Consider the following 27637-nt stretch of genomic DNA (forward strand, 5'->3'; position numbering starts at 1 on the left):
GGGTTGGGCCTCTAATTTTCCTCACTGGTTAAAGCCCGTCATCCTTTGGATGAACTTACTTGTATCCACTGAGTTGTTAAAAATAAATAATTAAGGGGGAATTGTCTCTTCCTCCACAACTAAGCTGGCTGGCAACTCCCAACTCTTCCGATGGGCTACCTCTGGCCTTTGTTCCTGTGAACAATAAGGTGCCTCACCTCGACTACCGACACCGCCCCAAGGCGGTTTGACCTGACTCCCAACACAGACTCGCTAGTCTGAAGGCAGGAGACCCGCTGAGACCTGGAGCCAAAGAAAATTCACAGCCCCGCCTTTGATGTGACCGACTTCTGGGAGGGGTGGTCGATTCCCCCATGACTATATAACATGCCTTAAAAATATTAAAGTCAGTCTTGACCGGATTTCCTGCCTTGACTCAAATCTCTTTCGCCTTAACCTCAAAATTCTCTTTCAGGCAACCCAGTTCACATGTAGCCGCAGGCGGTCTACAATTTCGTTTTTTCAAGAAAAAAAAAATCAATCAAGATACCTGACCCAGAAAAGGAAACTTGTACTTTTTATATGCTTGCATTTAATGGATACAGTATTTAATGGATTTGAATTAAATCTTTCTAGCCCAATTTTGCTATACATTAACATAAAATGAGATAAAATGACTCCCTAGTCCCCCATCTGTCACAGCACAGGCTGTTGATAGCCCCAATGTGTCCTCAGGTTCCATGGACCACCTGTACTTGGATGTCTCTCTTATATCCTTTTTTATTATTATTATTTATTTATTTATTTTGGTTTTTAGGATTTGGTTTTTTGAAACAGGGTTTCTCTGTATAGCTCTGGCTGTCCTGGAACTCACTCAGTAGACCAGGCTGGCCTCGAACTCAGAAATCCGCCTGCCTCTGCCTCCCAAAGTGCTGGGATTACAGACGTGCACCACCACCGCCCGGCCTAACCTTTTTTAAAAAAGATTTATTTATTTGCTTTATGTATATGAGCACATTGTACCTGTCTTCAGACACACCAGAAGAGGGCATCAGATTCCCCATTACAGATGGTTGTGAGCCACCACGTGGTTGCTGGAAATTTAACTCAGGACCCCTGGAAGAGCAGTCAGTGCTCTTAATCTCTAAGCAATCTCTCCAGCCCAGCCCATGTTTTGTTGACTCTTCTGTCATAAAAATACTGAAAACAAAAACTGCTCCCCCCAAACACCTACAGACTGAGCCTGATAAGCTTCACTCAGACTTTAGAGAAATCATGGTTTGGAAAATGCTTGTACCCATTACATGGGCTACTGAGAAACTGCAGTAGAGCCAACTGCCAGCCACAACCAGGAGAAAGCCATTGGGCACTGCTGCCTCTCTCTACCAGAAGCTCCTAAGAACCCAGTCCCAGTCACCAGGTAGAAGTCCGATAACTGCGTCCTGGATGCAGCTGAGTGTAAAATGTTTCCTGGCAGATAGTTGATGGGGGCACAGGATATTCTGCTGTGACCTTCTCCCATATTTCTTCCTATACATTTCATTAGGCCTTGTTTCAAAGCACCTTCCCTATACCAAAGGGGCCCCTTTAAAACAACAACAACAACAACAAAACAGCAACACCAACAGCAAGCCAAGGAAAGGACTCTCTCGTCGGCATTGGTGATATATCCCTGCCATCTCAAGGCTTGGAAAGCTGAGGAATGAGGGGGGGTCAAGTTCCAGGCCAACCTGAACTATAACAGAGAAAAGCCCAACATAAGGAAGATGTGGAGGATGGTGGGAAGAAAGAGGGGAAAGGAATCTTCCTTACCTAGATACAGAACCAGAGAAGAATCTGAGCGTGCTTCTGTGCTGGTTGTGGGTTTTGCTTTGCGTGTCACCTTGACACAAGCTAAGGTTATCTGGAAAGGGACAACCTCAGTTGAGAAAATGCCTCCATCAGATTGTTTGGGGGTTACTCCTCATCATCATCATACTCTTCCTCCTCCTCCTCCTCTTCCTCCTCATCATCCTCTTCCTCCTCTTCCTCCTCATCATCCCTGACTGATATGGGAGCCCAACACTTTGACTGGTGTCACTACTGGTCAGGTGCTCCTGGGTGTTTTAAGATAGTAGGCTGAACAAGCCATAAAGAGAAAGCTAGTAAGCAGCATTCCTCCATAATTTCTACTTCAGTTCCTGCCTCCAGGTTCTTGTCTTGAGTTTCTGCTCTGATTTCTTTCATGATGGACTGTGGTGTGGAATTGTAAGCCAAGTAACTTTCCTCCCCAAGCTGCTTTTGGCCATGGAGTTTGGTCACAGCAAGAAAAACCTAAGATCCCTTCCTAAATCCTTCACCTCCCACTTGATTACCTCCAGGTCATTCTCCTTTTCGGCAAATGCACTTTCCATCAAACTGAGCACTGGAACACACGCTTCCATGCGGCTTTGAGACTTCATTTCTGAAGGTTCTCGTATCACTTTTATTAAACAAGTTTATATGTTTTCCCTTAACTACCTGTCTTGTGCTATGGGGGATCAAACATGAACCTAGCAACTCATCCCACAAAGAGGGTCTCTTCCCAACGTTAGTTTGCTTTGTAAAGGTGATGTTCTTGTTGGATATGTGCACAAAGGAAGAAAGAAAGAAAGAAAGAAAGAAAGAAAGAAAGAAAGAAAGAAAGAAAGAAAGAAAGAAAGAAAGAAAGAAAGAAAGAAAGAAGGAAGGAAGGAAGGAAGGAAGGAAGGAAGGAAGGAAGGAAGGAAGGAAGGAAGGAAAGAAGAGGGAAGGAAGCTTAGTTTTGCAGCAGTCTATACATGTATCAGGCATCTGAAAAGGAGGCCCCCAAGTCACCCCAAAGCCACTTCTGGAAAGAAGATGAGAGTGGGAACACTGGCCCAAGATTGAACAACACAATTTTGAGTTACACAAGTGTGGTTGACGACTCACGGTTTCTTTTTATTCCAGGCACTATTTCTTGGATAGCTACAGTTACCATTTAATGTTCATTTTTCTTACAGCATGCTGGAATGAACCCAGGAACTTACATGGGCCAATCAAGGACTCTACAACAGAACTACATTTCCAGCCCTGAATCAGTGCTTTTTATTTATTTGTTTGTTTATTTATTTATTTATTTATTTGGTTTTTTTGAGACAGGGTTTCTTTGTGTAGCCCTGGCTGTCCTGGAACTCAGTCTGTAGACCAGGCTGGCCTCGAACTCAGAAATTCTCCTGCCTTTGCCTCCCAAGTGCTGGGATTAAAGGCGTGCACTACCACCACCTGGCAAATCAGTGCTATTTTGATATTAAAATTAATTTTTTATAATGTAAACCTAAAGTAGTTATGTGTTCAGATGAAGTCATCTGAAGTGATATTCTTACAATATGTTTGTACCTTTTCCCCCAAAACCATCATATACTAGGCTCTATGTTAGGGGACAGTCCCTAGCTCTTGCTACCCAGCTGTTTGTGGAAGAAAGTCTGGAGTTGCTGCCAGGCATCCAACTGGGCCACGGCATGAGGCTTAGGCACCCCTCCAAAGGTGATATTAGCACCCACCAGGAGGTGCATGCCAGCTTTGCACAGTGGGAAGTAAGGGGGCTCAATATAGTGCCCTGCTTCTGGGTAGCAGATGATCTGGGGCTTCTCCTTCCCGTGGGCCTGCAGGCGCTTGGAGATCTCATTGGCATAGAACTCACTCTTCCAGTTGTGGTCATCCTGACCAACAAGGAAGAGGAAGGTCGTGTCAGACCTTTCCACGGGGATGAAGCTCTTCTCTTCCACCAGAGGGCTTTGCAGAGCATCCACAACATCCTTGAGGCCATCTTTGGTCATTTTGACCTGATTTCTCAGGATAGTCACAGGGGGTATGGTCTCATCCTTGTAGTGTATGGTGTTCCCAACAGCAGCCACGGAGCCATTGATGACAACGGCGGCTGTGATGCCCTTCAGGAAGGAGGCCATAGCCAGGCCAAGTTCGCCCCCTTTGGAAATCCCAAGCAGCCCAATTCCTGGTCCTTTTACCTGAGAAAGAAACAAATGAAAAATGGAGGTTTAGTCTGGGAACAGTATGAACATTGAGTAGGCCCAGCCAGAAAGCCAAATAGACCCGGGGCCAACATCAGCATTTTCTCTCTATTTTCAAAACCACCAAGGCAGGAATGAAGCTACTCTAAAACGACATTTGCACTCCTCCCTTTGACCACTGGGCTATTGAGACAACAGACCTAAAAAACTAAGGAAAACAAATATTCCTGCTGCCTGATCTCTCATTGGAGAGGAACACTGATGTGGCCTTCAGTCCTGCCACACATCACTGGTGTTTTGCTTTCCCACATCCTCTCCTGCCTCCTCAGCCTCTTGGGTCCCCAGGCATGCCCCTCCCCCCTCAGCTCTCCACACTGCAGTGAGAAATCAGAAGCTCTGGCAGGAATGTCTCCCTCCTTAATCCACCTGTTCCCATGATGGTTGACTCTCTCAGATTCGCTCAATCTCAGGGCCACCCTCTGGCTGTGTCTGGGATGCCGTTCACTATCTTTCTCCAGGGATGGCTTCCCACACTTACTTCCTGCCTCCTCTCCTGTAAACTTCTCTCTGCTGGTCCTCCTCAGGTCCTCCCTGCTCTGGGCTCTTCTATTTTCTCACAGCCCTGTGCCCCCAACCATGCTAGCTGAGACTTTGTTCTCTACCCTGGTTCCCAACAAAATCTGTGGGAAGATGCTGTCCTGGCTGGTTGTGTGTCAAATTGACACAAGCTAGAGTCATCAGAAAGAAAGAAGCTTCGAATGAGAACAAGCCCTCCATGAGATCCAGCTGTAAGATCTTTTCTTAATTAGTGGTCAATGGGGGAGGGCCCAGCCCATGGTGGGCAGTGCCATCAGTGGCTGGTGGTCCTGGGTCCTATAACAAAGCAGGCTGAGCAAGCCATGAGGAGAAAGCCAGCAAGGGGCACCCTCGAGTGGCCTCTGCACCAGCTCCTGCCCTTAGGTCCCTGCTCTATTGGAGTTCCTGTCCTGACTTCTTTCAGTGATGAACAGCAATGTGGAAGTGTCAACTGAATAAGCCCTTTCCTCCTCAACTTGCTTTTTCGTCATGGTGTTTCGTCATGGCAATAGTAACCCTGACTAAGACCACGTGTGTTGTATTTTCCTTTCTTCATTGCCTGCTCGGCGCCATCTGGGTGGTTTGGGTTGGCACTGTCCACACGGACTGCTCCAGTCTTGAGTCCCAATGTCCCCTGAGCTATAAACAAAGGGCCCTTTGGCTGACCTTTCATAGAAGCCAATCAATCATCAATCTCCTTCTCATCCTCCTCTCTCCTCGTCTCCCTCCCCCTCCCCTTCAGCAACAGTATCCTTGACCACTTTTTTTTCTCTTCTTTTTCGAGACAGGGTTTCTCTGTGTAGCCCTGGCTGTCCTGGAACTCACTCTGTAGACCAGGCTGGCCTCGAACTCAGAAATCCGCCTGCCTCTGCCTCCCAAGTGCTGGGATTAAAGGCATGTGCCACCACTGCCCGGCTACCCTTGACCACTTTTTAAAAGTTGCTCCTCATTAGAGTACAAATAATTCCATGATCAAATGATGTTTTAATTATCCTTCTATGAAAGGATACAATTCTCAATACAATTAGATTTACCTAGGGAGGGAGTTTCAGTGAGGAACCTAGGCTGGGTCAACCTAAAGACTTGCCTTTGAGGGAATTTTTTAATGTCACTGATTGAGGTGGGGATATACACCGTGAATGTAGGTGGCACTACTTCTTGGTCCAAGCCCTAGGCTGTATAAAACTGGAAAAGCTAAGTAGTATAGCATGCATGAATTCTTGCCTCTCAGATCCTGATTATGAATGTGATGTGATTCACATTCTGCCTCTGTGACTCCCTGGCTTTGATGAAGTATAAGCTGGAACTGTAAGTTAAAACAAGTCCTTTACCCCTAGGCTGCTTTTGTTGCGGGTATTTTCATCTTTAATCACAGCAACAAAAATGAAACTAGGGTATGTGCTTATTAAGGGAGAAAACAGAAGTGTCAAAGTCATGGAGTGGGAAACTGGCAAAACCAAACTTCAGACCTCAGACTTCTCTCTAGATGCATCCTGCACGGGCTCCGATTCTCTAAGAGCGCCAATGCTTCTAGCCACGTCAACATCTGATTATAAAATTATAAAATAAGCAAGGGTTGCCAGCCCAGTCTGTGCTATGCTGACCCTAGAAAGCTCAGAGCATCCTGGTCTCTGGCTGTTGATTCTCATGTCCCTCTTACACAGTTCACCCTGTGCTTCTATCTCAGCTCCCACGGGGACACGGGGACACAGGGACACGGGGACACAGGGACACAGGGACACGGCAGCAGAGAGCTGCTGAGCATATCATTTGAAAGCGCACTGGCTGGCAATGGCCCTGCCTTTCCCCTTTCCCTTTATTTCTATCAAACCCAAGGATCTCAAATCTGCTTGGGCTCTTTGGGAAATAAAGAGCGAGAGGCTGTTGTGAGTTTGCTCATTCTGTGAAACGAAGCACACACGTGAGGCTCTGACAGGGGCCAATAACACTGGAGGGGCTCTAACCTCGGGGTGGCTACACAGGTAGTTCACAGCTTCTTCAAAGTATTCCATGCGCATGGTTTCCATGCTCTTGGGGAGGTCATCGTAGTTGTAATAAGCCAGAGCCATGACAGCAAAGCCTTTCCCAGCCAGGAGACTCGCCCGATACTCCAGAAGGCCACCTCCAACTCCAAAAAGGTCTATGATCCCAGGAAAGGGTCCAGGTCCTGAAAAAAAAAAAACTAAATATTACTAAGAACTGTTAGCACTTACATCCAAGGTGCACCCTCCCTTTGTGAAGATGACAAGGTTTTAAACAGACAGTGGAACATGCTGGAAGAGCTCCCACCTTCAAGCATCTGGATGGTAGCCTGGGCTAAATCCACATCCTCTTCCGTACCTAAAACCTCAAAGCTTCATAAGTGTTCACAAAGACATTACAGGGGCATTTAAAAGTCAGGGGAAAAAACACGTGTCTGGCATGTGTGGCCCAAACACACATACACAGACAAACAAACAGCATTTACAATAACAACAATAAAATAAAAACTCTGTCCTTTTCTGTCTCCCAAACCGGACAATGCCAACTGTCACTGAGGATGTGCAGCAACCAGAACCATCCCAAGATGCTGGTGTAACACAAACCAGTGTGGCACGTAGAAACCAGCAGGCCGCTGCTCACCAAGTCAAGCCTATGCATATATATAACCTTATAACCTTATATGTGGTTATAGAAGCCAGTCATTTGACTCTGAAGTCTGAGTGAGAAATGAAATGAAACCTGTGTTCACACAAGATCTTGTATGCAAGTGTTCGTAGTCGTGTTGGTCATGATCTCCAAACTGCAAACAAATACAACGTCCTTCTGCCGGTGAATGGATATAAACCTTGCTACATCCATAGGACGGTGCATTATGAAAAAACAGAAAGGCCTGATGGGTAGAAGAGCCCGTGACTCTCAAATAAAAAGTGAGCAGGCAGAGACTCAGAAGGCTGCATGTTCATTCTGCATTTGTGTGTGTGTTTTAAATATTTCCACCATTTGTATAAGGGGGCTTATCTTTCACATGTACAAATTAAACAATAACTCAATGTTATGGCTAATCATGATTTCAAATTGATTGGATCTAGAATCAATAAGACCCAGCCCTGGATATTTCCAGAATGGATTAAATGAAGAGAAAAGACCCTCCCCACAAGGCAGGCAGTGCCTTCTGCTGGTAGTCTGGACACCAAGCAGTCTGAGGGAAAGGCCTGGTTTGCCTGTTCTTGGTTTGCTGGTAAGTGTTGTCCTATTTGCTGTCACCTTGGTTGACACTGTGCCTTAGTCAGGGTTTCTATTCCTGCACAAACATCATGACCAAGAAGCAAGTTGGGGAGGAAAGGGTTTATTGAGCTTACACTTCCACATTGCTGTTCATCACCAAAGGAAGTCAGGACTGGAACTCAAGCAGGTCAGGAAGCAGGAGCTGATGAAGAGGCCATGGAGGGATGTTCCTTACTGGCTTGCTTCCCCTGGCTTGCTCAGGTTGTTTTCTTATAGAACCCAGGAATACCAGCCCAGGGATGGCACCACCCACAAGGGGCCCTCCCCCCTTGATCATTAATTGAGAAAATGCCCCACAGCTGCATCTCATGGAGGCATTTCCCAAGTGAAGCTCCTTTCTCTGTGGTAACTCCAGCCTGTGTTAGACTGACACACAAAACCAGCCAGTACACACTGAAAACCCAGTTTCTTTGGCCTTCCAACCTGGCTTTTGAGGAATTTTACAGGCTTCCATGGTCACACTGGCATGGTGGAGGCATCTAGCCAGTGTGAGGAGCAATAACTATGTTCTCAGCCTCTCAAGTGCAAACAGCCGTTATCGGAGTACATAGCCCATAGCTAATCTAATAAATGCCTTTGCACAGTATATCTTCTGTTGATTCTAATCCTCTAGAGAGCCCTGACTTAGGCTCTCAGCAAACACTTCATAGGCGCCAGAAAGCCCCAATGTGGCCTGTTCCTTCTGCACCATTGTGGGTTTTATGTGCTGATGTCTTTTTGAATCATCACCTCTTATGTGTGTGCCTTTCATAATTTGTGTTTAGCTAGCAAGGCACTTGCTGTCTAACCTGATACCCTGAGTTCAATCCCTAGGACCCACATGGTAGAAGAAGAGAACTCAATCAAACTGCACTCTGACCTCCACACATGTAGCACCCACACACACTAAATAAATATTCTAGCTTGCCTACTTCATGAATCTTTATCTCAGTGAATTGAGACAGCTGGAGGGTGGGTCCACCTGTGTTGTGGCCATGGGCAGGTGACAAGCACTGTTTAAGTCTGTTAAAATTGATGTCACTATTAATAAGTTCCTCAAGTTTATATTGAGGAATATAAACTTGGTGTTCTTCTCCTGGTGTCCATTTTCCTATGAATGATCAAAGATATCAGGCATAGGGGAATCTGATTCCCTAATCAACAGCTACTGAACTCTTCTTTGCAGCCTTGGCCACCATCAACAAAAGGAATAATGGCCTAACACGTGCCTACCCTTGTGCCAGCACCGTCTTAAACATTCCATGATCACTACATAAAGACTGGCTGGGCGACACTGCTCCTGAAGATGTAGCTGTGGTCAGGGCCCTTTGAAACAACTTGTACCAGAGATCTTCCTAATTTTTAATGGTTTTTTTTTTATTAGATATTTGCTTTATTTACATTTCAAATGGTATCCCGTTTCCTTGTTACCCCTCCAAAAACACCCTATCTCATCTCCCCTCCCCCTGCTTACCAAACCCCCACCCCACTTTCCTGACCTGGCATTCCCCTACACTGGGGCATCAAGCCTTCACAGGACCAATGGCCTCTCTACTCTTTGATGTCCGACAAGGCCATCCTCTGCTACATATGCAGCTGGAGCCGTGGTCCCTCCACGGGTACTCTTTGGTTGGTGGTTTAGTCCCTGGGAGCTCTGGGGGTACTGGTTGGTACATATTATTGTCCCTCCTATGGGGCTGCAAACCTCTTCAGCTTCTTGGGTCCTTTCTCTAGCTCCTCCATTGCAGACCTTTTCTTACAACCATTCCACCCCGGGGTGTGTGTGTGTGTTTGGTGGGGGTAGGAGGCACTTCCCCTGCTGGTCTGGTGTGTGTGTATATGTGTGTGTGTGTATGTGTGTGTGTGTATGTGTGTGTGTGTGTGTTTGGTGGGGGTAGGAGGCACTTCCCCTGCTGGTCTGGTAGTTGTACCTGGAGGTCAATCTGTGTTTGGTCTAAAACACAAATCTCAGTGATTGTGGTTGGTGCTAAGAGGCTAGGCTGTAACTGATCAAATTTAGCTATATGTAAGCAGGCTGCTCAGCAAGTCCTCTGCGAGACACTTTTTAATGCTCTCCCATCCCCCACCCCACCCCCACCCCCACCCTGGTGCAGCAACATCAGGCAAAGGCTTCTCTTGAATGCTCTTTGCTTGCCTGCTTTCAATGTAGGCTAAGATGGTAACAAACGGGGAGCAGAGAGGCAGAAAAGGTAGAGCTGCAGCAGTGGCTGTAATGGCGGAGCACTTCGCAGACCAAGCCCTGAAACCTCTAAGGTAGGCTACTGCTCTCGCCCTCAGCAGTCCTGTGCGGTGGCATGTGCCCAGCACCTGTCACACAGTTCCTGGACGGGATATCTCAACTTCCAAGCAGTTGGCACGTGTGTCAGCCTGCACAGTCCTGGCAAAGGACAGGCTTCCCAGGTTGTCATGGTGACAGTCACTGTGCTGTGAAAGGGTTCAGGCAGCTGGATGAAGAAAGACTGAACAATTTAAGAGTAGCCAGGGAAAGAAGCAAAGTGGAGATAAGAAGACGACAAGAGAGAGTTGTGAGCCGGAGCTGAAGAAGAATAAAAGCTTGAAGCCCTGGAGCGCCGGTCGCCAGAAGACTCCAGACAGCGGTCAGTTCTGAGGGGGGTCTCAAACGTAAGGATATAACACTGGCCAGAAGTGAAGGGACCTGATGCCCAAGACCTTCGGGACAGTAACACTAGAGGATGCCACCAGTTGCTGCTTCTGCCCACTGCTGTGGTTCCTGCTGGTGAACACTAGGGAAATGAGGAGTGACTGCAAGCTTCCCTCCCTGTGATTTCAGTTTAAGTTGAACACAAGATTCAGGCAGCTGTGTGTCAATTACTCCAACTTCTAGAGATGTGACTCTATTCATTCATAGCTCCAATACTGGGTGTGTTTGGACTGTTTTCAAGCAATATACTTTCTGGGGCAGGCATGTCACAAAAGGGCAGAATTACATATTCATCTACCTAGCTAAAAACGTAATTGCTTCCCAGAATAACTGAAAGAACACTTCCACTCTTTCTAGCCGTGTATTGACTGACATCTTCTCTAAGCAATTGACATTAATTAGAAATGACGGGCTTCGAAAGGTTTGCCACTCTCACAGCTGCGCAATATATCCTGTAGTTTAATTTTTCATGTTGCTTTTGTACTTGTCTTTGGTTATTCAAGAGGCAAAACAACAATCTCCTATTGCTGGTCTACAGAAAAGGCCTCCCTCCTACTCTAACTGGTAGTCTACGTAAATCTTAAAGTCAATGGAAAGAAAAACTGCAGAAGCTAGAAATGTCCCTTGTTTTGAAAAGGGGATTTGCAGTGTTGACCAGGCAGGCCTCAAGCTCCATTGTCCAGGCAGCCTTTTGCTTTGGTGTCCCAACCTTCTGCACAGCTCAAAACAGATTAACATTTAAAAGAATATTTAGGCCGGGTGGCGGTGGCGCACGCCTTTAATCCCAGCACTTGGGAGGCAGAGGCAGACGGATTTCTGAGTTCGAGGCCAGCCTGGTCTACAGAGTGAGTTCCAGGATAGCCAGGGCTACTCAGAGAAACCCTGTCACGAAAAAAAAAATGAATATGTAAAGGTGGCTATTGATTTGGAGATAGGGTTTCTTAGTGTAGTTCTGTTAGTCCCAGAACACCATCTGTAGCTGGCCTCGAACTCAGAGATCCTACAGACTCTGTCTCCCCAGCGCTGGGATCAAAGGTGCACACCAACCACACCAGGCTTATAAACTCTAGTTTTCATTTTATTGTTGCAAGGGTCTTGTCCCTTTCCTTAAAACTTATTGAAGTAACTTACCAGTGTAATTACTCTTGTAACTCAGCAGCGGAACTGAAGGATCAGCTCACTCCCGGGAAACAGCATCACCATAACAGGCTCCTTCCAGTCCAGTCCTGTCTCCTTCCCACTGAGTCCTGCCTAGATCATTGGGAGCTACCCTTTTCTTCACTTAAAATCACAGGGGAACTTTAAGCAAAGGGGATGTGGAGGGCGGCTGCTCACCTGGAGGCAGGAAGAGCGTGGCGCGTACCCGGCCCTCGCGCACGGGCACGCGCCGCACCCCGGGAGCCAGGAAGTGACGCTCGTGCACCGCGTGTGCAAGCTGCCGCCCGCCGTCGTGCTCGTGTCCGTCCAGCACCTCCAGCTCCACCACGAAGGGCGTCTGCACGTCGCGTTTGACCAGGCGCCAGAAAGGACGTTCTGGCTCCATGGCCCAGAGCAGCCCCATGGGCTCGAGCCCCGTGAAGCTGCCGCCCAGCGCGGGCGCGCGCGCCAGGTCCAGCTCACCGTGGGCGTCGGCGCGGTAGTGCGCGTGGGCTCGGAAGAGCGCGCCCTTCTCGTCGCGCAGGGCCGCGCGCAGCGTGACGGGCTGCTCCGGGGCCAGGCCGCGCACGGCGATGCTCAGCGGCTCGTCCCAGCAGCTGCGGCCGGCGGGCTCCAGGCTCAGCGTCGGCGCCATCTCAAGCTGGACTGGAAGGGGGGTGGACTGGGCTCCTGGAGTAGTAGTCGCGGGCGGGACCACTCGCTGCAGTCTCATTGGTTGGCCTCGGACAGGCACATCCTAAGAGTTGTGAGACGTCTTTGTGCAAATCCTGGCTTCCCAAATGAAAGGAAGAATGTTTGCTAAGAACAAAGACTTTGCCCGAGAAGCCACAAAGTGTGTCTAAATCAAAGCACCTCGACAGCCAAAGCTGAAAGAATACAGTTCTTCATTGACATTCAGATGGTCCCCAAGAAACATGCTTGGGATAGAAATTCCAGTGTTGTTCACTGACTAGAAGTAGGCTGTGCTCAGTATCCAGAGAGATATATGACTTGTCTCCAGAATTAAACTGAAGCACTGTTTTCTGGTTCCCTCTTCATCCTCAGTCTTTGACCAAGAATTTTCCTCGAGTTCTTGGTCTCTATCCCTCTTTCCAGGACAGCTTAGGAATCTAAAGAGCTGGGTGCAGTTTGACTGTGCTTCTGGGATATGGAGGACTTTTACAAAAGCACACAATTTTCTAGATGTGTTTCCCTTATCTGAAAGGCCCGCTGGGACTATTAAATGAGAAAATGTTGCGCTGCTGATAGCCTGGCCTTCACTTGGGGGAGGAGTATCGGATCATCTCCCGTTCCCCCCCTCAACCCCGCACCCCAACTCCATTCCCACTCCACAGCTCACACATCTAACTGTTCTAGTCCATTTGGATTTCTACCACAAGGGGTCTGTCGGTCTGAGTTCTAACCAGAAGTAAGCGATCCCTTCACAAAGGGACTACGTGTTTGTTTGTTCTGTTTTTGGTTTTTCTTTTACAGAGGCACGGGAAGATTATGATCATAAAGAAACACCAACAGTATTTGGTGCAGAATTGTGGTCTCTGACCTAAAGGGAAGAGGGCTGCCAGACAGGAAGTGCAGCTTTCTGAGCTAGAGACAGTGACTTCGGCTGGAATGCAGGTGTAGGAAGGCCGAATACTCCCGATTTCACTCTTTTGGTGGTGGTATCTTGCCAGTCAGTGCCTCTCCTTGGCTGAACCCAGCTCTGCAGCTCTGAAACCTAAATTGAGCCAGGCAAAGGCATGTTGGTGGAAAGTATCTGACAAACAGAAGTTCAATAAATATTTGCAAACTGAAAAAGGTTTTAGTGACCCAGGTCCAGGTTTTAGTGACCTTTCTCCCCATTCCTGCAAATGAGGCAACCCCTACCGGGTATTTGGAATATCTGTTTCTAAGTATTCTGGGACTACTCAACTTGCAAAAAACCATTCCTGCCTCCCAAGCCCCCAACACAGAAATTGAAGTGTGCAAGCAGAGTGCAAAAAAGTAGATTCTCTTCCTCCCTCCCATGATGCCCCAGATGGTGTGAGGAGACATACAGGTGACTCTCTCATGCATGAGAGAAAAGAACCCAAGGCAATGGCCTGAGCCTGGCTAGCGAAAGCAAGTTCACACTTCGAGGTTCTAATCCCAAAAGCTGGAACTTGTAGTTACTTCTCAGGCCCAGTGTCAAGAGTACAGTATCTATAAGGAAGTCAGTTGCTACTAAAGATTCTCCGCGCCCATGAGAGGTCAGTAAAACTATAGAAATTCCAGTGTTGTTCACTGACTAGAAGTAGTCTGTGCTCAATATCCAGATGACAGGTCTCCAGAATTAAACTGAAGCACTGTTTTCTGTCCCCTTTTGGGTAAGGATTTCATGGAATGATAAAATCCTTTGACTGAGCCGGGTGGTGGTGGCGCACGCCTGTAATCCCAGCACTCTGGGAGGCAGAGGCAGGTGGATTTCTGAGTTCGAGGCCAACCTGGTCTACAGAATGAGTTCCAGGACAGCCAGGGCTATACAGAGAAACCCTGCCTCCAACCCCCCCCCCCAAACAAAAACAAAAACAAAAACAAAAAAATCCTTTGGCTGATCGAGCACTTAATTTCTCTGGCTATCCCACATTAAGGACATTCACTACCCAACAGATTTTCCCCTGAAGTTCCCTGAATTTATCTATGATTAATAACACTGGCTTTCAGTGCTGAGTTCAATATGGAAATGTTGAACTACAAAAATTGTGACACCTGGGTCACCCCATCCCTGCACTGGACTGTGATTAAGACACTTGTTTCTCTCTCCCTTGACCAGATTATGATAAATGTGAGGAGACTTGAAATTAATATCTATCTCTCTTATCTCCCCGTCTCTCTCATTTATCTGGGGCTGCCAAGTTGCGCATGCAAACACAACCTTGGATTCTAGATCCTTCAGGCCTCATCACCCCATACCTGGCAGAGAGTTGACATTTCTTAAGGCTAAAGGTTAGGGTAAATCACTGCCTGCAAAGTGAAACAACCTGCTAAAGTAGAAATATGGAGACCAGAATGTGTTTTAAAATGTCTATTGTAGAAGTCATTCTTCTTCTTGCTTAGCTTTATGCCTGGATTATTCTCATGCCTTTAAGAATAGAATTGTTTCCTAATTTTTCTCCGAGGCAGCTCAATATTGAGTCATTATTGACCTACTACTGTCAGGCAAGACTGAACACAGCCTGTAACCACAACACAAAGGTATTGTGGATGGTCGGCTGCTTGTATTTTTATGTTAATTCTGCTCTCCCAGGAAAGGTTGTCTGGAATGAGGTGACTTCTTGTGTACCAATCAAATGAATAAAGGAGCCAATCACTGGGTGAGTAGGTGGGACTTCTGGGTTGGAGGGAGGAAGAGAGGAAGCAAGAAAGAGTTAGGCCCTTTTAGAACAGGACAGCATATGGGTAAGATGTAGCTGCTAGAGTCTCTCAGTATCATGGCGGATCTGCAAGGATTCGCCACCAGAGGAATCGGATTTTAATAAGGCTTACAAGATTGGGTTTTAGTTATTGTACTGAGATTGAGTTACCATTGTTAATGAACTAAGTTTGTGTTGCGTTTTCCTTCACACAGCAGCTTGTCTGGGTTCAAGAGAGAAAGGTATGGCGCCAAAGCGTGGGTTTGCCTGATGTGCACCACAAAGGCTTTGGGGGATCTGAAGCATGGGGTTGGCATGGTAGCAACTCGCCAGTGGGAACCTAGCAAGCTGGGTGGAGAGACTGTGGAGTTCTAAGTCAGAGTCTCCATGAGATAAAAACATGTCGGCCATCGCCCACCAGTGCATGGCCAGCCAGTCTGCTGGGGCAGAAAGTTGGAGGCCCAAGCGGGAAAGTATGGCTCATTTTTTAATATTTCCCACAACACAAAGGGAAAGAAGCAGGAAGATTAAGGGCTTGGGGCTAGTCTGAGACCTTGTCTCAAAGAAACGGTACTGATTTTTGCACATTGTTTTTGTATTTTGCTGTTCTGCTGAGTATGTTTCTTGGTTTGAGAGTCTTGGATGTTCTAAGCACAGAATCACATGATCTACACCTAAGGAAGATGTGACTTGTATCTCATTTTGTGTTTGTATCTCATTTTTCCTTTTGGCCAACTGCTTAAGTTAAAATTCTAAATTCTCTATTGAATAAGAACAGGAAGAGGGGAGCACCGTTCTCTTTCCCTCATTTTAGAGGAAATTCTCTCACTGATTCCTCATTCAATGTGATGTTGCCTATTTGTCATGAATAGACTTTGTCAGGTCAAGTACAATTCTGTACCTCATCTTTTAAGGAATTTCATACTGAAAAGATGTTGAATTTCATCATTTCTATTCCTAGAAAAATGATTGTGTAATCTTTACCCTTATTGTTATTGTGTAGCCTTATATCCAATAATTTGCATGTATTTGACCACTCTTCCATCCCAGGAATGAAATCCAGCTGATAACGATTGGTGGTTTTTTATTTGTTTTGTTGGGTTTTGTGTTTTGTTTTCGAGAGTCAAGGTTTCTCTGTGTAGGCCTTGCTGTCCTGGAACTTGTTCTGTAGACTAGGCTGCCCTCAAATGCAGAGAGCTGCCTGGCTCTGTCTCCTGAGTGTTGGGACTAAAGGCATTTGCCACCACTGCCCACCAGATGCATGATCTTTTAAATGTGTTATCGAATTTCATTTGCAAGTATTTTGTTGAGGGTTTTTGTATCTGTGTTTACCATGGATATTGGTTTGTGATTTGCTTTTTTACTTTTCCTCTTCTCTTCTACTTCCTCCTCCTCCTGGTGCTACTAACATCAATAGTTTCTTGGGGAGGGGGGAAGCACTTTTGTTTTGTTTTTGTTTTTTCGAGACAGGATTTCTCTGTGTAGCCCTGGCTGTCCTGGAACTCACTCTGTAGACCAGGCTGGCCTCGAACTCAAAAATCCACCTACATCTGCCTCCCAGAGTGCTGGGACTATAGGCGTGCGCCACCACCACCCAGCTGGGGGAAGCTCTTCTGAGGGAAGAAAGCAAAGCGGGTCACAGCTAGAGAAAGGTCAAAGGCTCAATGCCCTGGTTTGCAGTTCTCTCTCTCTCTCTCTCTCTCTCTCTTTCTCTCCCTCTTCTTGTTAGCCACAGAGCTCGCCCCCCCAAAACATCCCAGGTTGCCCTTGGTTCCCCTCCAGAACTAGATAAATGATATCGCTGAAGATGTCACACGTTCTGGTTGCAGGACTTAGAGAAATCACATTGGATCTGAGCTAGAATTTTCTTCAGTGCTGGCTAGCAATCACAGTGTTGTAAAGTTCTATGCAGACTATGTGGAGAGGAACATCAACAGTGTTACACAACTGAGAACCCTGTATGCAGGGTTGATGCATATCATCAACCTGTCAGGCAAGATGGGGCCACTGATGCAAGAGTGCCAGGATTTTATAAGAATAACTATCTGCTTTCTGAGTGTATCATAGGCTTGCCCCAGCAGGAGGAAATTTGGACGTGGGACTATTAACTCAGTCAAACGTCCATGGCAGGAAGGCTTTAAGTCCTGGAGGGAGCCTACCATTGTTGCTTTGCTATATGGATATGTCAGTCTGCCTTCTGAATATTTTTGTCTTGATCTGTAGATAAGTGCTGCTCTCAGTCATGGACAAAGAAGTTTGTAGTTGGTGGCAGTTAATTCAAAGACTCATAACTAGCCAAGGGCTGAGAAGAAATGACCTCTGAATGCTCTGCCCTAAAGTAGGCATTTATAGAAATCCTCATTAAGGCTCAGGGAACAACATGGGAGAGGGAGCAGAGGAAGTTAAGATCCAGAGTTGGAAAGGTGTGTTGTGAAATGCTGTCTTCTGTATGACATGGATACTGCACTCTTGAACTCACAGTCTCAGTAACAAGATCTACAGAAGTCTGGGCCCATCAATATTCCACCCTGTTCTGGCAGTTCAAAAACGCTCATGTCTTACACTGTTCATCACTGATGGAAATCAGGACAGGAATTCAAACAGGGTAGGAACCTGGAGTCAGGAGCTGGTGCAGAGGCCATGGAGGGGTGCTACTTACTGACTTGCTCCTCATGGCTTGCTCAGCCTGCTTTCTTTTAGAACTCAGGACCACCAACTCATGCATAGAACCACTCACAATAGGCTGGGCCCTCCCACATCAATCACTACTTAAAATACCTACCAACAGGTTTGCCTATAGCTAGATCTTATGGAGGCATTTTCTTAATCATGGTTCCTAGGCTTATATTTTTCAAAACCTACTTTAATATGGGTTCTTAAATGCATTAAGCTCCCTTCTACCCCACCACCCACCAGAGAGAGTAGAGAGGAAAGGTTAATAGGGCAAAGAAGAATGTGGACCTGTCTAGAAATTGTTCTTTGGGGGAGATTCCGGTCTTCATTGTCAGGACATCAGCAGTTTAGTTCACAGGAATCAGCAGCAGCGCTTGATCCATTCACAAACACCATTCATGAATCAGCAGTGGCAGTTTGATCCAGAAGAAACCTTAAGGCTCTGCCAATAGGCCTGAGTCCATGGAAGGGGCAAGAAGCTGCCAGAACACCACCAGAAGTTCTTTAGAAGTGTTTTTCTCTCTACGAAGCCACGACAAATGATGACCAGTGAAAAGGGCAAGGTGAACCAATGCTACACAGCATCATCAGGGATCAGCATCAGCAAAGCCCAACAATGACCAACAAAGGGTGACAAGGTGAACCAATGCCACACCACACAGCGTTGTCCACTGTCTGTTGGGTTATACTTTTGGGGGGGGGGGATTTGGGTTTTTTTTTTTCCGAGACAGGGTTTCTCTGATAGCCCTGGCTGTCCTGGAACTCGCTCTATAGACCAGGCTGGCCTTGAACTCAGAAATCTGCCTGCCTCTGCCTCCCAGAGTGCTTGGATTACAGGCGTGCGCCGCCGCCGCCGCCGCCGCCACCGCCACCGCCACCGCCACCACCACCACCACCACCACCACCACCACCACCACCACCACCCTGCTGTTGGGTTATACTTATACCCTTTGCAAACATCATGTGTTCTTTCAAGTGTCCACTCTAGCAAAACATCACATGCCCCCTTTTTAGGCAGCTTCCAGAAAAATACCACATGTCTGTTCTCAGCAAAACATCCTCTCATAAGACAGTTTCCAGAAAAATACCACATGACACAACCAAGTCTCCAATGAAACCAGAAATTTCCACTTCAGTGCTTCCTTCCTCTCAGATGACTTTAACTTCTGTCAAGTTGACATAAGACTAGCTATCACATTCCACTTTTCCATGAGAAACTATAATCAGTTAATGATTGATGGATGAGAGAAAATCATATTTCTCCATGGATAGCCACTGGTAAGTTTCCGTTGATCAAGTAGATTATCCCCAACCCACACTCATGGGTGCAACCCTAAGTAAATGCAGCAGGCTATGCATACAAAACTACATCAAAGTAGTAATAGGAAAAAGGAAAATCATGAGAACTGATATGATAAGAAATATGTATGAAATTGTGAAAGAATAATTTTAATTGTTATATCTTCATATAATGGTTTCTTTGGTGCATATGACCTGTGCTATCAGTCCTTACTGCTTTTATCTTGATGTGTATTTTGACAGGTATACGTTTGGCAATTCCTGATTGCTTTCAGATTTGGTCTGCTTGGAATAGCACTTCCCAGTCTTTCACTCAGCGTCTACAGCCTTTCCTTTCTGTCTAGTGTATCTGTACTAATCAATCTTCTTGTGAACTGATAAAATATGACCAAGATCTGTTGAGATAACCTCCTTGTGCACTGTGCGAAGCTTGCCTTTATATTATTATTTATTACGAGGCATCATCTGTCTCTGTTTTGTAAACATCTTTTCCAGTCACCTTCTGATTGCTTTAATAAAGAATCTATGGCCTGTTGCAGACCAGGAAAGGATAGGTGAAACTTTTTGGGAGAGATAGGAACTCTGGGAAAGAGAGGTGGAAGATTCACCAGCCAGACACAGAGGAAGAAACAGGTGCTGGGACTGAGGAGGGCTGACTAATGAGCATGAGGCAGAACTTAGATCAGAATAATCGGGTTAATTGATCTGTACAAGCTAGTTGGGAAATAGCCTAAGCTAAGGCCTGAGCTATTATAATAGTCTCTGTGTCATATTAGGTGGTTGGTGGGTCCAAGACAGTCAAGTGATAAAAGGCAACTTGAGGAAATGTTTACTTTGGCTCTTGGTCCCTACAGGGCTAGATATCATTAATGGTAGGAAAGGCAAGAGCGGGAAGCTTCAAGATCGCTTCTTGATCAGCAGGGTGAGTGAGCAGGAAATACGGCTATAAACCCCCAAAGCCCTGCCCCTGCGACCTTCCCCTGTGATGTAGTTCTTCTAGCAAGGCTCCACCTCCTAAAGGCTTGATAACCTCTCCTGGCCGTGCCATCAAACCAAGTGTTTTAAATACAGGAGTCTATGTGAGACACTTTTCCGAATCACTACAGTATTTCTTCACAAATAAGTTTATAGGGAGCATTTTTTTTTTGTCTTGTGTTGTAATCCATGCAGCTATTCTGTGTTTTTTTCTGTAAATGTAGCAGTGTGTCCATTGTGCATCTGAGTGCAAAGGTAAAAGAGGGTATCAGATCTCTTCTAGCTGGAGTTAGAGTCAGTCGTGTGCTGGGACCTCTTCCACAAGAGTACTATGTGCTATTAACCACCAAGCCACCTCTCCAACCCCCAATGTGAGAATGAAGTCCCTGAACATTCAGAGATATCATTGGAAGAATGGACTTGTTCCTCTCATTTAGTTGATTTGCTTTGGGTTGTTTTGAGTGTTTGGCTCCTTCCTGCCATGTTCATCTTTGGGGATGAGAGTTTACGGTATTGATTAAGTATGGTTCTTTCCTCCTATATGTTGACTCTTCTAGTGGACTTACCCCTTAACACACTTCTCATCCTCCTCCTCCTCGGTATAGCATTTCCTTAAGCATCCTTTGGAATGCTGGCCTAGTGACCAGCAGTCTCCTGAGTTTATTTATATGAAAAGATCTTTATCTCTCCCTGAAGTCTAAAGGATAGCCTTTCTTGATATAGTAGTATTTGTTGGTAACTATTTTCAGGCTTAAAAATCATCATTCTGTACCCTTCCAGCCTTATGGTTTATGCTGTAAATATGGTAGTCTAATGGCTTTAACCATGATCTCTCTAGTGAAGAACTCAATACTCTTCCTTTGTCTTGGGAAGGAAATGTTCAATAAGTCAGATAAGATAATAATTTAGTTGAAGGTCCCAACAACAAGCCAGATTTAGAGCAAGAAAGAATATCAGAACTTAAAGACAGACTTTGAAAATGTCATATTCAGACAGAAGAGCAAGAAAGAATATCAGAACTTGAAGATAAACTTTGAAAACGTTACATTCAGACAGAAGAAAAGGAAAATGAGAAATCAGCAAGAGCATACTCAAGATTTCTGGGATCGCACTAAATGGTCAAATGCTAAGCATTTTGTGGTAGATTCTTTTTGTAATCCTAGAACTCGGGAGGCTGAGTTAAGAGGATTTCTGTAAGTTCAAGCCCAGCCTGTGCTACATGGAGCGTTTTAGACCAGCTCTGATATATCATAAAATCCTGTCTCAAAAATTAAATAGCATGAGATGAGCCAAGTGGTGGCTTATGCATTTAATCCCAGCACTCAGGAGGCAGACACAGGTTGATCTCTGTGAGTTCAAGGCCAGACTAGTTGTCTTAGTCAGGGTTTCTATTCTTGCACAAACATCATGACCAAGAAGCAAGTTGGGGAGGAAAGGGTTTATTCAGCTTACACTTCAACATTGCTATTGATCACCAAAGGAAGTCAGGACTGGAACTCAAGCAGGTCAGGAAGCAGGAGCTGATGCAGAGGCCATGGAGGGATGCTACTTACTAGCTTGCTTCGCCTGGCTTGCTCAGTCTGCTTTCTTGGATTTGGTTTTTTTCGAGACAGGGTTTCTCTGTACAGCCCTGGCTGTCCTGGAACTCACTCTGTAGACCAGGCTGGCCTCGAACTCAGAAATCCACCTGCCTCTGCCTCCCAGAGTGCTGGGATTACAGGCGTGCGCCACCACAGCCTGGCACAGTCAGCTTTCTTATAGAAACCAAGAATACTAGCCCAGAGGTGGTACCATCCACAAGGAGCCATCCCACCCTTGATCACTAATTGAAAAAATGCCCTACAACTGGATCTCATGGAGGCACTTCCCCAACTGAAGCTCCTTTCTTTCTCTGTGATAACACCAGTCTGTGTCAAGTTGACACACAAAACCAGTCAGTACACTAGTATACACAATGAGTTCTAGCCAGTGCTACACAGAGAAATCTTGTCTTGATTGATTGATAGATAGATAGATAGTGCTGGTTAGGTGGCTAAGGAAAGCATTTCGTGTACAAAGCCTGGTGACCTGAGTTCTATCCCTGAATCTTATAGTCAAAGTAGAAAACAAATATTGTCTTATGACCTTTACACTGGTGTTACGCCATGCATGATCAAATTATACACATGTCATAGACATACACACACATATATAAAATAAGGGTGAAAACTGAAATGATCAAATAAATTCGTGACTGCTTTGGAAGACCCAAGGAAGAATGAAAAGCTGAGGTCTTAGAAAATCGATGCAATAAAACAACAGAGGAGGCCTGGAGAGATGGCTCAGTGGTTAGAGCATCAACTGCTCATCCAGAGGTCCTGAGTTTAATTCCCAGCAACCCCATGGTGGCTCACAACCATCTCTAATGGGATCCAATGCCCTCTTCTGAATTTGTCTGAAGACAGCTACAGTGTACTCATATATAGAAAATAAATAATTTTAAAAACAGGAAAAAAATCTCAAAGCTTGGGAAAGACCGCTACCCAGGTAGAGGTGGCATCTAAGAACTCAAAATAAACAGGCCAAGTAAAGAATTACTCCATGTGGTATTACTAGGATCACCCCTCTTCCACAGCCCCTATCCAATCTGACAAGTGTACTGATGTAACCTGTACAGAAGACCTGCATAGCTGTGTTAGCAAACATCGTTTTCCTCCCTGTCGATATATATAATAAGTGAGGGTATCTGCCCAGGACCTGACTTCCCAACGCTGTCCTCCCTGGGAATGGGTTGACAGCTGAGACTTGGAACACTGGAAGCAAGTACTCTCTTACTGCAGACACTGAAGTCCTGTGTCTCTCACTTTATAAAGCCTTACTTTTTGTCCTTAAGGGAGGGTGTCTCCCTTCAGGGAGGTTAGCTTAAATGGCCGACGGTCTGCTTTCCACACAGCCTCTGGTTGCTGGCTGCACAGACATTATGCAGCTAATCCTGCCCTTGGCTCAGTTCCCAGAGCTTTGACCAGAAGTTACCCAGTTGAGAGCTTGCCATGAACTTTACCCCAGTTCCAACTCACCCCAAACGTTGGGAGGGTAACTCTACCAGGTGCCACTCTGGTGACTTTTATCAACAGTGTAAAGTTATGAAATCAAGACACCTCAGGACGCCTGACCAGGTTCCCGGGCCAGCACTGGTTATATGGACAGAACGGAATGCCAGCTGACACTGGGCCTGCGCTAACCACTACCCCCTCCTAGCACCCATTCTGCTGGAAGCATTCAGAGACTAGGGGGTGAGTCTGTGGGGAAATGGAGTGCCAGTTCTCTTCATCTGAGTGAAGCGGTGACTTGGGCAGTGGGACAGCCACCTCAGACTGATGGCAAGGCCTCCTTTGATCATTCCTGGCTCCTCTCCTGATGCTTCTCTCACATCCCCTAGAATCAGGGTCCTCATGACTTCCACGGTCATCAGACAGAAAGCAGGTTCCTAACTCCCCTTCCAGGAGAGCCCCCTAAGAGACTGTGTCCCAACTCAGTCTAATCCGTCTGTCCTCTGCCTTCATAGGAATGGTTCATGCAGTCTAGAATTCCCAGGGTCAGGCTGTGTGTGGCACTGGATATCCCAGACAGCCACTGGGCCGATTCCCAGTCCCAGCCCCTCAGCTGCTGACAGCCTCCACCTGCTTCACCCTCTCCCTGCACCCTGGGGCAACCTCTGGAGAGGGACTAATGTGCCCTTCAGCTTCATGTGGGAGTAGAGAACTCAAGAATGTGCTGGGGGAGGCCATGCGTGCTCACAATCCATCCTGCTTTCTGTCTGTGAAGGCAAGAAACCAGCCAGGAAGCACGACACATTCATCCCATATCTCCTCACTACCAGCTTTAGCTGGAATTTTCTCCTCACATAGAGTGTCCCCTTGCAATATCAGGGTTTTGGGGTTTTGGGGTTTTGTTTGATTTTGTTTTGTTTTTACCATTCTGATCCATCTGCCTTCAAGTCTGACAGAGAAAGATTTGGATCTGCTCTTGCCTTGCCAAAGCTCTTCCTCTCTTCCGTTGAGGTGAGGCCCCTTTGGTAATCACGCGGTACAAAGTTCTGCTTGACCCTGCTGCTGGGGAAAACACATCTTTCCAGTTTTGTCAGTCTGGCAAAGGATCTGATACCCTTTTTACTCTCTAGCAGACAAAGAATTTCAGTCTAAGGTTCCACTGGGTGATGCCTCTCCTTTCCCACCAAATAGACAAAGCAGATTTCCAGATCATCTTGTCAAATAAGCTGTACTGAAATGTCACAACAAGCAACAAATGCAAACGAAGGAAGGGAAGGGGAGCATCGCATTTTCCTGACTGACTTTAGCACGCAGTCCTTAGAGGTGGGCCTTCCAGGTTAGCATCTCACAGAGTGGCCAGCTGTGCCTACCTGAGTGTTTTAGAAATACTTTGTCTTCTCCCAGGCCTCAAAACTTAACTAGCTTATTTTTTTTTCTTTTTTACAAATCAGGGTAGATGTTAGCACAATCTTTTTTTTTGTTTTGTTTGTTTTGTTTTTTGAGACAGAGTTTCTCTGTGTAGTCGTGGCTGGTGGAATTCACTCTGTAGACCAGGCTGGCCTTAAAATCAGAAATCTGCCTGCCTCTACCTCCCAAGTGCTGGGACTACAGGTGTGTGCCACCACGCCCGGTTAGCACAATCTTAAAAATGTTCTTAGACAGGTTTTTCTAGAGGAGGCAGTCTCCTCCTCTCAGGTCATCCAATTGAAGGTGCTGCCTTCTCTGGTAGGTGAGACATCCCACCTTCTTTCAGAACTCAGACTGTTTATATATATATGATATTTTATTGTGTGTGCATGCATGTGTGTGTTCGTGTGTCTGTGTTTCTGTGTGTGTGTGGGGTGTACACATGTCTGATATGGGTTCTATCCATGTTCCGCTGTCCCCCTCTGCTCTAGTACACTGGGGGTTTCTAATGTCCCTCAGCCAAGAAATCATAACGCATCAAACATGCACAGGACCAAGGAGTCACAAGCATCGAGATGAGACATAACCATCCTCTTAGCTTGTTTGTCTCAGTTCCTCATTCTGTTCCTGACTCTCTGCATCGATGAAGTTACATTGACTATTTTAATTTTCATTGACTCAGAAATTAATTTAGACCTACATTCTTCTACATTCTTTTTGTTTTCCTTTCTCTTTTTAATTTTTTTAATCTTTGAGACAGGCTCTGTCTACATAGCCCTAGCTGGCCTGGAACTCACTCTGTAGACCAGGCTGGCCTCAAACCAATAATGACCTACCTGCCTCTGCATCCAGAGTTGGGATTAACACCATGCCCAGTGGACCTAGATTCTTTTTTTGGGGTGGGGGTGGATTTGGTTTTTTCGAGACAGAGTTTCTCTATATAGCCCTGGCTGTCCTGTAACTCACTCTGTAGATCAGGCTGGCCTCAAACTCAGAAATCTGCCTGTCTCTACCTCCCAGAGTGCTGGAATTACAGGCGTGCACCACCACCCGGCTGATTCTTTTTGATACATAATGACTATGCATATTCACAAGAAACATATACACAGTGTGTAATGTTCAAGTCTGTAATGGTCATATCCATTACTGCTAATGTTTATCATTTCTCTGTGTTGGAAGTATTCAAAATCCTTCCATCATGTTCTCCCAGCTGGAGCCTCTGCTGTCATGCACCGTCTCCCCAACAGGACTCACAAGACTTTCACAATCAAGAGATTCCTGACCAAGAAACAAAAGCAAGATCATGGTATTCCTCAATGTATTCAGATGAAAACTGGTAACAAAATCTGGTACAGCTCTGAGAGAAGACGCCAGAGGAGAAGGGAGCTGGGTCTGTAAGGATACACACAAAGACACGACTGAGGATTTATACTGAACGGTGGTGATCCATCAATCCTATCAGATAGAACTCAATATTTTTAACCTGGGGACTTGGTCATGTTTAAATTGGGGGTGTAGTTTGTCCAATATTAAAATGTAGAATCTTTCAAAAGGAAAATATTCAAAATCCTTTCTTATAACTGTTTTGAAATATACAATGAAGTTGGGTGTTCTATTGCTGTAAAAAAAAAAAAAACAGCATAGTATGTGTTTAATTGGAGCATACTTATAGTTCCAGAGGCTTAGTCCATTATTGTCCTGGTAGGACAGTCAACAGGGTTCCTGGACCACCTAGGAGAGGATGAGAGACAAGAGACTCGAGAGACAGACAGCAAGACAGTATTCTGATCAAGCTGTCAAACTTTATTGTTTTATACATTGCAATATAAAGGAAAGCAATCAGGATGTAGGGAGAGGGTATGAGGGGGCAAACATTGTCTCTGGGGAACAGTCTCTCAGGGGGCAAGCACTGTCTCTAAACATTGTCTCTAGGAAGTAGTCTCTCAGAATTTTCTCTCAGAATCTCATGACAAAGCTGGCTTAGGCTTCAAGGAAGCTGGCAAACTAAAATGATCACGAGGAGTTGAAGTGGAAAGAGATTGCACCTAACTGCAGGTGAGCTCTGTTTGTTCTAACCAACATGAGCTCTATATGTGCTGACCAACTTGATATTTGCAAACCTGAGAGCTAATATTTTTCCTTCTACAGGCAGGCTTGAGCATGTGAGATGGCTGGAAGGAGGAGGGTTTGAGATCTAAGTGAGAATGGCTCCTGGCACATTATCATCATGGCAGGGGACATGGCAGCATGCAGGCAGGCATGGTGCTGGAGAAGGAGCTGAGAGTTCTACACTTGGGTCTGCAAGCTGCAGGAATAAGAGAGGAGACACTGGACCTGGCTTGGGCTTTTGGAACCTCAAAGCTCACCCCCCAACCCCTGCCCCATGACAGGATTCCTCTACTAAAGCCACCTACTTCAAGAAGGCCACGCCTCCCAATCCTTCTCAAGCAGTGCCACTCCCTGGTGACTAAGCATTCAAGTCTAAAGCCTGTGGCGCATTCTTATTGAAACTACCATAAGGGGGTAATGGTAGATTCTATGCTTTGCTCATACAGGGTTTGATCTCCAGCACCAGGGTATAGAGATGACTTAGTGGTTATATATGATGGCTACTCTCCCAGGGGAGCAGAGTTCAATTCCCAGCAAACACACTGCAGTTTACAATAATCTGTAAATCAAGTTCCAGGGCATCCAGTGCCCTCTCTGCCCTTCACAGGTACCGGACATGCAGGTGGTGCACAGACATATGTGCAGGCAAAGCAAAAATAACATAACATAAAATAACAAAAAATATTATCTCCAGCAACAACAACAAAAGTCTATCTATGCAATAGATACTGTGCCATCGAACCCAAGAATCTATACTTCCTGTCTAACTATACCATAACCAGCCAGTCCTACTGTCCTTCCCCTGCTAACCTTCCCAGCCTCTGCCAACTAATGTTTGAGTTTTGTCACTGTGATGGATGCTATGACCAAAAAGCACTAATGGAAGAAAGGATTTATTTGGCTGACACTTCTAGGAAACAGTCCAGCACTGACCAGCAGTTCAGGGCAGGACCCTGAAGCAGAAAGCCTGATGACTTACCTTCTGGCTTGCTCTGGCGCATGCCTCCAGACCTGGGTCTTAATTTCTGAAGGCTCTCATGCCATGCAACACTTGAAATGTTTAAAACAATTCATTTGTATACTGTGGAGCAGGTGTGTGCCATGGCGCCCATATGGAGATCAGAG

General features: G+C 46.0%; 2 protein-coding genes across 2 annotated transcripts; one reads left to right on the top strand and one right to left on the bottom strand.

Moving 5' to 3' along the window:
- Positions 1-2893: 2893 nt before the first annotated feature.
- Positions 2894-12322, bottom strand: LOC127687134 (acyl-coenzyme A thioesterase 1). Its single transcript, XM_052185440.1, has 3 exons — positions 11830-12322; positions 6530-6732; positions 2894-3986 (listed from the first exon to the last, which is right to left on the bottom strand). The coding sequence occupies exons 1-3, from the start codon at positions 12284-12286 to the stop codon at positions 3408-3410; spliced, it is 1239 nt and encodes a 412-aa protein (XP_052041400.1). The 5' UTR covers positions 12287-12322; the 3' UTR covers positions 2894-3407.
- Positions 12323-15420: 3098 nt separating this feature from the next.
- LOC127687895 (60S ribosomal protein L39-like) lies at positions 15421-25801 on the top strand. The gene is made up of 2 exons (XM_052186715.1): positions 15421-15493; positions 25614-25801. Exons 1-2 carry the CDS (start codon positions 15421-15423, stop codon positions 25799-25801), a joined length of 261 nt encoding a protein of 86 aa, XP_052042675.1.
- Positions 25802-27637: the final 1836 nt, after the last annotated feature.

Source organism: Apodemus sylvaticus, chromosome 6 (genome assembly GCF_947179515.1).
Source record: "Apodemus sylvaticus chromosome 6, mApoSyl1.1, whole genome shotgun sequence".
In the NCBI taxonomy this organism is placed as follows: domain Eukaryota; kingdom Metazoa; phylum Chordata; class Mammalia; order Rodentia; family Muridae; genus Apodemus; species Apodemus sylvaticus.

Bases quoted from the DNA above. Each gene is read 5' to 3' on its own strand.
- LOC127687895 (XM_052186715.1), top strand. From the start codon at position 15,421: ATGTCGGCCATCGCCCACCAGTGCATGGCCAGCCAGTCTGCTGGGGCA. The intron at 15,494-25,613 runs GTATGGCTCATT...ATGTTCTCCCAG, and splicing joins TTGGAGGCCCAAGCGGGAAA to CTGGAGCCTCTGCTGTCATG.
- LOC127687134 (XM_052185440.1), bottom strand. From the start codon at position 12,286: ATGGCGCCGACGCTGAGCCTGGAGCCCGCCGGCCGCAGCTGCTGGGAC. The intron at 6,733-11,829 runs GTGAGCAGCCGC...TTTTTTTTTCAG, and splicing joins CACGCTCTTCCTGCCTCCAG to GACCTGGACCCTTTCCTGGG. The intron at 3,987-6,529 runs GTTAGAGCCCCT...TTTCTTTCTCAG, and splicing joins ACCTGTGTAGCCACCCCGAG to GTAAAAGGACCAGGAATTGG.